General features: G+C 52.4%; 1 protein-coding gene across 1 annotated transcript; it reads right to left on the bottom strand.

Annotated features, from left to right (window-relative positions):
- Positions 1 to 1,206: 1,206 nt before the first annotated feature.
- Positions 1,207 to 10,903, bottom strand: LSM1 (LSM1 homolog, mRNA degradation associated). The gene is made up of 4 exons (XM_037886216.2): positions 10,749 to 10,903; positions 8,817 to 8,885; positions 3,741 to 3,856; positions 1,207 to 1,737 (listed from the first exon to the last, which is right to left on the bottom strand). The coding sequence occupies exons 1-4, from the start codon at positions 10,792 to 10,794 to the stop codon at positions 1,567 to 1,569; spliced, it is 402 nt and encodes a 133-aa protein (XP_037742144.1). The 5' UTR covers positions 10,795 to 10,903; the 3' UTR covers positions 1,207 to 1,566.
- Positions 10,904 to 11,045: the final 142 nt, after the last annotated feature.

The raw sequence follows: 11,045 nt of genomic DNA, 5'->3' as shown, positions 1-11,045 counted from the left end.
GAGCATTTGCACAGGTTGGACAGTAGCCATGGAGAGTGGTTCAGGTGTAATCTATACAGGTTGATAAGGCTGAACACCTGATGCTGCTGGATTGTTCTAGCATGAGCACTGGGAGAGGGGCACAGAGTGGCAACTACTGTAACTCTCACGGCCAATCTGATTTTAACACGACACCATGAAGTCCTCTCACAGGAATCTCTGTGCACAGTGCCTACACAGTTCCCAGTGAAGGGGATGAGAATCAGTTTGCATCACACATTTACCTCCATGAATAAAATAAGTCTCCGAGTTCTAATGTCCCTCCAGAGGAAGAGCACATAAGCCTCTGAGAAGCAGCTCAAGCGGGAGGCAAGAACTGCTCGTTTCACTGCACCAGAAGCCGGTTTTACCTTTGTGGAGATCACAGTGAAGAGCCTTACATGCTGCCCCCAGCAAAACCTTACTCTTGCTGTCAAGTTACCATTTGCTGCAGGGTGGATGAGGCCTTGTAACATCACAGACATGCTGAGTGATACAGCCCAAGATATCTAAGAGCATCCTGGCCAATTCAGCATCAAGACAGGTGTCCTTTCTGCCACTGTGAGCCCATTCTAGTGCCTGCTCTGGGCACACCCGGGCAGTTCAGCACAGGAGCAGCAGGTGTGTATCATGAGTAGCAAAACCTAGTTCAGTTTCTTGTTAAGCGGAAAAAAGTATGGTGGACCCTGCAGAGCCAGGTTAGAGGGAGCTAATGGAGAGAGTTAGTGGATTCCTTGTCTTGTCTGTTACAGAATCTGATTTAATGACAAAAGGATGGTTCATACTTGCAAGGGCACAGTCAGTGACAAGGAGGGTTAGCTGGACAGCCACTGGAGTCACTTGTCCACTAATACTGTAGGATCAGACACATTTATGCTACCACCAGCCATTCACCTGACTACAGTGAAAGCAGACTCCTGCTCTTCCCTCTAGAAATACAGACAGCAACAGGCTCCAGCTTTCTGCCGATAACCAGGAAGTGCCCCACTCCCACCCCCTCCACTAAGCTAGAAAGAAGAGTGCTCCAATGTGCATTGGTTCCTCAGCCCCCTGGACTGTGATATGAGAAACCCTCTAGGTTGGAAGGAAGCAGTGGGGGCGTAAGATCCCATTTGTGATCAGTACCATGTTCTGTTTGTTCCATATAGATACAACCCAGAAAACAAAGCAGATTCCAGTACAGGTGACTGTTGATTACATTGTCAGGATCCAGGTTTTATTTACATGTTGAAGAGCAGTTTTCCCCAAAATCAAGAGGGGAAAAAAAAAAAATAGATTTCTCTCCATGCACACATGCGCTAACTGCGCCATTGCATGTGGGTATGTTCAAGGCTATTCAGACACCTTCATTCTTCATAAACAATGATTTTGTGAAAACAATGACATGATTTTAATAGTGTATCTGTGCCATGGAAAACAGATAAGCCCAAAATTAAAAACAAAAAACAGCCTTTCCAAACAGACCTACACACCCTCTGGCCAAGTGTGGTCTAAACACAAAGTGCTCTGCTTGCTCGGACAGAGCGAATTGTCCGATGGGCAGAACACCTAATACTCATCTAGAGTGTCTGCTCGCGGGATTGAAAGGCCCCGTTCCTTAAGTGCCTGCACTTTCAGCTTCTCCGATTCCTGCTTGGCTTGCTGTTCCACGCGCTGTTCCTCCAGGATCTCCTCGATCGACACCTGCTGCAAAGGCGTGTCACTCTCCTTTTCCAGGTCCTGCAAAAGAAGCACCATTCAGGGTTGCCGGGAAGGAGCTAGCAGTGAGATCTGAGGCTCTGCTTGCTCTGACCACCGGTGACATTATAGAAAGCGCTTAACACAGCACGGCCTGGACCACAAGCAGCACATTAACAACCCTGGCCGAGAATCCATGTGTCCCCAGGCAGCTCCACCATTTTGCAATGCAGATGCAGGGGACAGGATAAGAGTCCCAGGATTTCCAGCACTGCCCTAGAGCAGGGGTTGGCAACCTTCGGCATGCGGCCCATCAGGGTAATCCGCTGGCAGGCCACGAGACATTTTGTTTACGTTGACCGTCCGCAGGCACGGCACGGAGATGTGGGAAGCAGCGGCCAGCAAGTCCCTGTGGCCCAAGCTCCCTAGCTTACACAGTCACCCCAGGTGAGAGAGGAGACGTGATCCCAAAAGGGATGGAGGGATTCAGTGTATGAGGAGCAGGAGCTCTCTACTTTCACTCAGTACAAACGCTGTGCTGGAGGGCATGAACCCAGTGGTACATCACAGAGGTTTCACTTGAATTGGTCCTTAGCAGCTTCACAATTAATCTATTATGTTCTGCTCTCATAACAAAATCAGGAATGTGTCATAGCTGAGATCACAGCTCTCGGGATCTGCTCACACTCCAAGAATCCCACTGGGCCTGCTGGATGTCAAGTACTCACCCATCTCCTCCTCTCAATTCGAGTCATTTGATGCAGGACCCACTGTGTGCCTAGTACTGGGGTTAACATTTCCCAAGGAGGGGGAAATGCTGCAGCTGACACTGTCTCCTTAGAATGGAGCACAGGAAAGGGGGAAAATCAATCCATGCTCCACCTTTGCAGACTGCAAATTGTTGGAGCAACACTGTTCCCAGCCAGTGGCAGCTGTGAAGGATTCAATGTATGATTTGTTGATGCTCTGAATGGTCAGGGCAGACCCACACCAGAGAGGTTTTAGGGAAGGCGTGTCTGCAATCAGAGTCATAAGAGTACTAACAGAAATCTTACACACTTGCACTTTAGAGATGCCTGGGCATATGCTATGGACTCTGGAGAGGGCTTTGTGCTCACAGACCCCTGAGGACCTGCTGGGTATTTCTGGCTGTGACCACCTAGCATTGCCCACCGATCAGTTCATTGGCCTGCTTGATCAGAGAAGCTGAGCCATGGCAGGATCTGTCTCCCAGGATACGTCCAACTCCCCCCACGACGAGGGCGGAAGGGAACCATCTCCCTTGTTTTATCCCAGCTCTGGGATGCGGATTCTTAAATGCCCAGATTTCACTTGAGAAAGCCACGAAGTGTCACGAGTACATATGAATTACAATGGGATTTGGGCACCTACTCCTTAAGTTTCCTTGAAGACCCCAGCCTGAAATCAAGAGGAAATCTGACCTAGAAAAAGGCAAGGCCGGGGGAGGAAGGAGAGGACAGCTGTTCTGTCTAGCACTGACCATGCTGCACCTGGAGTACTGCATTCAGACTGGGACCACGGCAGATTCCTCCGCACGCACACCCTGTGCTTCAAGGTCACTTTACCCTTGGAGCTGGTGGGAAATGTCTCAAAGCTTCTGCGGGCGCCCACTTTCCCACTTGGCTCTGATGAACTAACCTGCACCAAACTCTTTGCATTGCCCCACCCCCAGGAGCAGCCAGAGGAAGGCACCAGGTTTCTCCTTACAGTACTGAAGGGACAATAAAAGCTCAGGACCCTCGATTGCAGGGTCGGCCCTTTTGCCTACGTAACGGCACATTCCATGAGCCAGGGTAAAGGGTTACATAATTCCCGCTATGCTTGTTTCTCTGGCACTGCGTGACCATTTCACAGCAGACACATATCATCACTGACACGGAAGGGACCCGCATGCTGCCAGGTGTTGACGAGGCCTGGCTCTAGTGTCAGGTTTGTTGGCAATGCTGCTCAGAGTAACAGACTACAATCCCGGGCAACAAGGGAGCCCGCGGTCCAGCACAGCGACAGACGAGAGGGTTACTTACTATTTCCCCCAGCAGGACAACGTTCTCGCCTCGCACGACAAAGATGCCTCGAGGGATGTCACCATATTTTTTGCCCACGTGAATGCGCTCCACCGTCTGGTGTAACACCAAGTTTGCTGCAGTTTTCAAGGGAGGAAGAAAACAGACTCCTTTGTGACTCTGTCTGAATGAGGCTACAGTGTCGTGGTCCCAACCCAAAGCAGAGGGGCTGCACATGCACTGCAAAGCCACCCTAATGCTCATGCTTTGGTAGCATCCAGTATTTCCGAGCATTTTAGCAAAGGGCAGTTGAATTTCACCCACCACTTCAATGCACAATACCGTATCCATTTGCAGTATTTGAATTTGCAGTATTGCTTAGCACCAAGAGGCCCCACCTGAGATTAGAACTCTGTTGGGCTAGGCACTCTCCAGACAGAACAGGAGGCTGTCCCTGACCTGAAAAGCTTACAGACTAAGTCTCATCTACAAGGGGAGTTCTTCTTGATTAACTCTGTGTAGACACTCTTATTCTGGAGTGAGAGTAGTGTGTCCTTTTATGGAGTTAATCAGGAATAGTTAATCTGCTTTAAATTCACACCCTACCATAATCTGAATTTACTTTCATGTGTGCATGAGACCTTGATAGACAAGACAAGGGCTGGGAGGAGTGAAGGGCACAGGGAGGGGAAGTGTCAGAATCAGGAACAGAACGCAGGTCACCTGACATCCAGTCCCTGGCGTTAGGCACCAGACCCCACTACAAGGGAACTGAACAAGGCGTCCAGGGCTCTGGGCTCAACACCTACTCTTACAAGCAGCACCACAGCTCCTCAATGAGCACAAGTCTCACGGACCAAAGTCCCGCCCAAGAGCACTGCACTACAAGCAGTACGGCACCACACGGGGCACTAGTCACGACAGAAGCTAGTCACTGGCACCACTTCCTGAAGCTATGACATGTGTCTAGGTTGGAGGTTTCCCATCCTAATCCTCCTTTTCCTGAAACACTGAACGTAACGCTCCACATTTTCAGGGTCAGATGTGACTGAAGTCTGTCAGAATCCGAAAGGGAAAAAAGTGGCAAAGTCTCGATATTTTAATTTGTATCTCTATGGATCGCTGTGAAGTTGAAGACACCGGTGTTTGTACAAGCCGTATGAAAACGAACACTGTGCTCCATCTGCAGCAGCAATTAAATGTCACACGGTCCCTGGAGCTGTACGGACTCAATTGTTGATTTTGGGGTAAAGACCAAGATGTTTCATCTTAAGTGGCTATTTAAATTGCAGTTGTCCTAGACTCAATAAAATTGTTCAGTCAACATCCACAGAAAGAGAAAAGAGGTCAGCATTTGCCAATTAAAAGCAGGGGAAAAAAAAAAAAAAAACTAGTAAGGGACGATATATTAGCCAGCTTTTAAAAGAGGCTTTAACAAACCATAGAAAGTAATAAACTATGGTTATGTTAAAAGAACATGTCAAGATGTTCTTAAAGGGTTGTTTTTTGGTTTTTTATTACCAACCAAATGCCTGCATATATAAAACCCAGTATCTGGTAAGCTAAATCTTAAACTAGCTTATCTTGAAGAAAACCAGACATCAACATGCGCATAAATTCAAGGGGAAAGATTATGCAGATAAGAATGCTTATAATGCCAGCTCTGAACCATAAAGAGTACACACACTTATTTAAAAACACAAACAAGGTTTAAATTCAGATTTCAAGTCACACCACTTTATTATACACATCAGTGCTTTTAAGCCTTGATTGACTGGAGTTGAGGAAATGTGCAATACTGTTTATGATAGGCACATGACAAGAAATCAGCGCTGCTATTCTAGATTATGCAGCTATTGCACTCAAGATCACACAGGAAAGAAATGAAACAGGAAACTCATCAGATCCAAACTTGCTGTTTACAAAGTCACTATGTCTTTAACCTCAGTGGAGATTTTCTGTTTCACTGCTTTTGCTCAGAGATCTTGCAGAAAAATGGTCTCCTGGTTGCTCTTTGTGATAAAATTTCAGCACCGTCTCAGCCTATCCATTCCTAATCCCTCGATCTGCCCACCCTTAAGACTATGGATTGCTATGTATCATTAACAGCCACCACAGTATTTAAGCACCATTCAGGTGATCATGCCCCATTTAAGTCAACAGAAGGATCAGGCTCTGCACACGTAACCAAGCCTGGCACTGAATTCTGTCCAAAATTTAACCCAAACTCTCCACTGTCCCTCATTTCAGCCAAACACACAAGCAGGGTCAACTTGGCCAGTTGCCTTCCATGTCCCATCTGTAGCAGCCCAGCTTGGAGAGCAACACGGGGTGGGAGTCAAGAGGTCCTGGCTCTGGCAGGGCCCTTGGGTGAGTCCCGTCCCCTGTGTGTTTCACTGAAGTGCGGATAAAGATCCTCACCAGCGAACCTTCACAGTGCGGTAGTGTCTGCACAGTGCTTTGCCACTGCTGGGCAGACCTACAGATCTTGCACTGCACACTCAAAGTAGTGACTCATCTTGATCTCCACTGGCAGGAAACTCCGTAGCCTTACCCAGAGACTGCCCGGCCCCGTACCCCAAAAAGTTTCACCTCGGGAGCCACTCCAGCTGCAGCACACCTGTCAATTATCTCTGCCAGGGCTGGATGTGGAGGGAGGGGCAGCATCTGGGACAGCATGGACCTAGGTCCTGCAGGGCTTTAAAGATGAGGAGCAACACCCTGAAAAGGTGAAGAGCTCTTGACTCACAAGCCGGGCAAAGCAGGAATGGGCACAGTGTGAGATGTCATCTCAGCAGTGTGCACCCCCCCGCCCCAGGGAGTCACCTCATGTCCCATGCTGTGGCACTCACTGGCCCTGTCCACACTGCAGAAATAACCAGGTGTGGGGAGAGTTGGGGCAGAGCCGTTTTATACCATATCTTTTCCCTTGCCTATGTGACCGAAGAGCCTGTTATAGTACTAGAGAACCATATGTTAGCCTAGGAATCTCCCTGAGTTAAGAGATGGCTACAACCTATATTTTCCAGTCTTTACACGGATTAAAATCTGCCACAGCTATGTCATACAGCTTTGTCTAAACATGGGCAAGGTAGCATAGATCCTGTTATACTGCTCCTATTACTGGAAAGCTCAAGTACCACAGAAGTTACCTTGCTTAAAGCACAAGGGTCCGAGCCCTATTGCTTTGCAGTGTAGATGCAGCACCGCTTGACGTGGGTCCCAGGAGTCAGCTGGAAGTATCCCACAATTCCACGGGACAACTTCCTTAGTCATCCCTCTCCCAACAATCTGCAATCCACTCTACTGAAAAAGGAAAGCCCCGATGCTTTGCAAATGCTAGCAGCTCAGGACTCGGAGTTAACCCAGTCTCTTCTGACCTACAAGCACGCTGTCAGAGCGCCTCCGGGGCCTGCAACGGAGAGCGAACCCATCAAGCCTTTTGCAAGCGAGTGCCTTCCTGGTACTGTGCAGGGGGGCAGTAAACTTTTCTCACAGTGTACCACGGTCCTAGGGCTAGAGCAGCTACATTTCGGGGGGAGGGGAAGAGGGGCACTAGGGACTCTGGGACATCGTTACTTTGACTCAGGTCTGCCAGAGCACGGGTTAGACAAGTCTTAACATGGGGTTAAAATACAATGTAGACACAAACCCAGGGCTCCCTAACAGAGGTCAGCTGGCTCGAGTCCCACTAACCCTGGACTTAAATTGCAGTGTAGACATATCCAAAGAGGCCGCAGCACAGCTAAATTTCTGACATCAGCTGGACATAACAGCCCAGACTCACAATTGCTGTATCTTCTACACATTTACACAATGCTGGAACCAGGATTATTCCTGATCCTTATCAAGTTACTATCTTTATAAGCCCTCTTCCCCCCAAAATGTGCATGAAGAGCCCCATCCAAGGCATTCCCTCCTCCCTGCCAACAGTCATCAAGTAGATAAATATTTATGATGCTGGTGAAAACTGTGCGCCACTTGGCTCCTCTCCATTCTTAAAGCACTTTTTGGGAGGTGTCTGGCTCCCCCCAGTGGTGAGCTAAGAAAGTCTTTAAATGATAAGTTTCAGAGTAGCAGCCGTGTTAGTCTGTATCCGTAAAAAGTACTTGTGGCACCTTAGAGACTAACATTTATTTGAGTAGAAGCTTTCGTGAGCTACAGCTCACTTCATCGGATGCATACAGTGGAAAATACAGTGGGGAGATTTTATATACACAGAGAACATGAAACAATGGGTGTTACCATATAGACTGTAACAAGAGTGATCAGGAAAGGTGAGTGACCAGAGAGATTGAAGTGTTCTCCGACTGGTTTTTGAGTGTTATCATTCTTGACGTCTGATTTGTGTCCATTTATTCTTTTTTCAACAAAAAAAACTTCAAAAACAGACTCCAAGGAGAGACTGCTGAATTGGAATTAATTTGCAAACTGGATACAATTAACTTAGGCTTGAATAAAGACTGGGAGCGGATGGATCATTACACAAAGTAAAACTATTTCCCCATGTTTATTTCCCCTCCTACTGTTCTTGTAAAGTGCTGGAAATGGCCCACCTTGATCATCACTACAAAAAAACATTTTAACGGACAACTTTGAAACTAGAAGCATTTTCAGAGCTAAGTTCTGAAGCAAGATGCAGATCTTTGCAATCAAGAAGGGGTGGCCACATATCAAAACAGTGCTGAAAAATGTCTGAGCACACAGGAAGAATTAAAAGTCAAACACGCACAGTGAAATTTCCTCCCTTTTCTCTCTACAGCACTCAGAATAACAGCCATTTTAAAATCTGTCAGCAAGCTTCTCCAAGCAGCAGCACCATAGAAACCAATGCTGTTTACTAACAATGAGCATTCCTCACCTCCCTCCACACCTCATGGACTGGGTTTGGCACAGGTCAAAGGCTTGGGACGCACATGCATCACACATGGAATACTAGCTTTCAGCGCTGTCTACTGGAGACTTCTGAACAGTGGATTTATGGTAAAGTAGATATTTTTAAAATATCATCATCAAAGACATACATAAGGGGAAGGAAAACCTGCTGCATGAGGCAGAGAGGGCTCAGAGGAAAAGCGAGGCCATGTGATCACATACCAAACTGATCGATGCTTCGTAAATATCCTATCAGTGTTCTACCATCTCGAAGGAGGACCAAGTGTTTTTCTGGAAGAGATGTTAAATCAGTATTAGTGGTTATAGAAAATATCAAGCAATGGTTACAATTAATGCATAGACCAAATTCAAAAGAGCAACTAAAATGCTGAACAAGAAGGTTTTAATCAGCATTAAATGGCATTAGTCGTATTGTGGCAGTGCTTCGGAGCCTTGGTCATGGACCCGTGCCCCATTGTGCTGGGTGCTGTGCAGACAGATAACAAGAAGGGCTCTGCTCTGAAGATTTTACAATAGTTTTTTAGCCGGATTATCTGAGCATATGTAGCTGCCACTGAAATCAAGGGGAGCTGCTGCAGGTGACACACTGCTGAAAGACCAGGCCATTAGTTTGTAAGTGCCACCCAGATTTGAAATGAGGATACTGAGACGCTAGAAAGTTACAGCACTGGAAATTTGGAAACAGCCACCCCAGAAGAGGATTGAAAATGTACACTTGGGAAGCACCGGGCACCCTGGAGGATGCTGGAGCCCTTCACAAACTACACACAGCACCAGGGAAAGGCAGCCAAGGTGAGAGGGAGCCTGGCAGGGGAGGGAGGAGGAAATACGGGACTTCCCAAAGGAAAGGGAGACCCAGCCGGCTCAGTGAGCGCCGAGATGATCGTTATTAAGCTGAACGGAGAGGAGAGCTGGGCCGACGGGAGAACACGGTTCTAGGCAGAGCGCCCGGGGAGAGGAGCCCAGCCCTGAGGGAGACAGGGGGAACCCGGACCACCTGCACAGCGCCGAGCACTCCGGGGGGAGTCCGGGGGTCTCCCTCAGGCTCAAGAGCTGAGACCTGGAGCCTTTCGAGAAAAAACGTGAAGCTACAGAGCCCGGGGGCGGCAACGGGGCCCGGAGTCCAGGAGGGTGCAGCGGGGCCCGGCCGGGGCCCAGGGGATTGGAGCGGGACCAGGTCTGGGGCAGGGGCTGGGGCCCGGGGGGTTGGAGCGGGAGCGGGGCCCGGCGGGAGGCCCGGGGGGTTGCAGTGGGCCCCGGCCGGGGGAGGCTGGGGCGCGGGGGGTTGCAGCGGGGCCCGGTGGGAGGCCCGGGGGGTTGCAGCGGGGCCGGGGGGTGGGGGGGCTGGGGCCCGGCCGGGGGCGGGGCCCGACCGGGGGAGGGGAAGGAGGGGATTGGGGCGGGGCAGGGGGGCCCGGGGGGTTGCAGCGGGAGCGGGTCCGGTCCGGGGGGCCCGGGGCGGGGGTGGGGCCCGGGGGGTTGGAGCGGGAGCGGGGCCGGGCGGGAGGCCCGGGGGGTTGCAGTGGGCCCCGGCCGGGGGAGGCTGGGGCGCGGGGGGTTGCAGCGGGGCCCGGTGGGAGGCCCGGGGGGTTGCAGCGGGGCTGGGGCCCGGCCGGGGGCGGGGCTGGGGCCCATGGGATTGGAGCGGGGCCCGACCGGGGGAGGGGAAGGAGGGAGTTGGGGCCGGGCCGGGGGGCCCGGGGGGTTGCAGCGGGAGCGGGGCCCGGGCCGGGCCGGGGGGCCCGGGGGGTTGCAGCGGGAGCGGGGCCCGGGCCGGGCCGGGGGGCCCGGGGGGTTGCAGCGGGAGCGGGGCCCGGGCCGGGCCGGGGGGCCCGGGGGGTTGCAGCGGGCGCGGGGCCCGGGCCGGGCCGGGGGGCCGGGGGGGTTGCAGCGGGAGCGGGGCCCGGGCCGGGCCGGGGGGCCCGGGGGGTTGCAGCGGGAGCGGGGCCCGGGGCGGGGCCCGGGGGGTTGCAGCGGGGCCGGTCCGGGGGGCCCGGGGCGGGGGTGGGGCCCGGGGGGTTGCAGCGGGAGCGGGGCCCGGGGGGCCCGGGGCGGGGGTGGGGCTCGGGGGGTTGCAGCGGGGCCGGTCCGGGGCCCAGGGGGCGGCCCCCCCCCCCAGCGGGCGCCACTCACTGTCGATGTCCTGGATGAGGCTGGCGGTGCCCGGCATGTAGTTCATCCTGCGGCCCCAGCCCGGCGGGTCCCGCCCCGCTCCCGCCGCCCACCACACGCAGCGGAAGCGCCGCCATCTGCCCCCGGATGGACCCGCCCCGCCCCGCCCCGCGGGATCACCGCCCCCCGGGGCGCGGGCCCGCGGCTGCGTGAGGGGCCGGGCGGGGCCCCTTGGGGCTCCCGCCGCTCGAGCGCGGGGTGACGGGGGTGGGGCTGCGGCACCCCCCGACCCACAGCCTCGCCCAGCGCTCCCCGGGT

Source organism: Chelonia mydas, chromosome 26, assembly GCF_015237465.2.
Source record: "Chelonia mydas isolate rCheMyd1 chromosome 26, rCheMyd1.pri.v2, whole genome shotgun sequence".
In the NCBI taxonomy this organism is placed as follows: domain Eukaryota; kingdom Metazoa; phylum Chordata; order Testudines; family Cheloniidae; genus Chelonia; species Chelonia mydas.
Note: the sequence above shows the minus strand (reverse complement) of the source record. Positions and strands in the feature narration are given on the sequence as shown.

Bases quoted from the DNA above. Each gene is read 5' to 3' on its own strand.
- LSM1 (XM_037886216.2), bottom strand. From the start codon at position 10,794: ATGAACTACATGCCGGGCACCGCCAGCCTCATCCAGGACATCGACA. The intron at 3,857-8,816 runs GTATGTGATCAC...TGAAAACTGCAG, and splicing joins ACGAAGCATCGATCAGTTTG to CAAACTTGGTGTTACACCAG. The intron at 1,738-3,740 runs GTAAGTAACCCT...CTTCTTTTGCAG, and splicing joins TTGTCCTGCTGGGGGAAATA to GACCTGGAAAAGGAGAGTGA.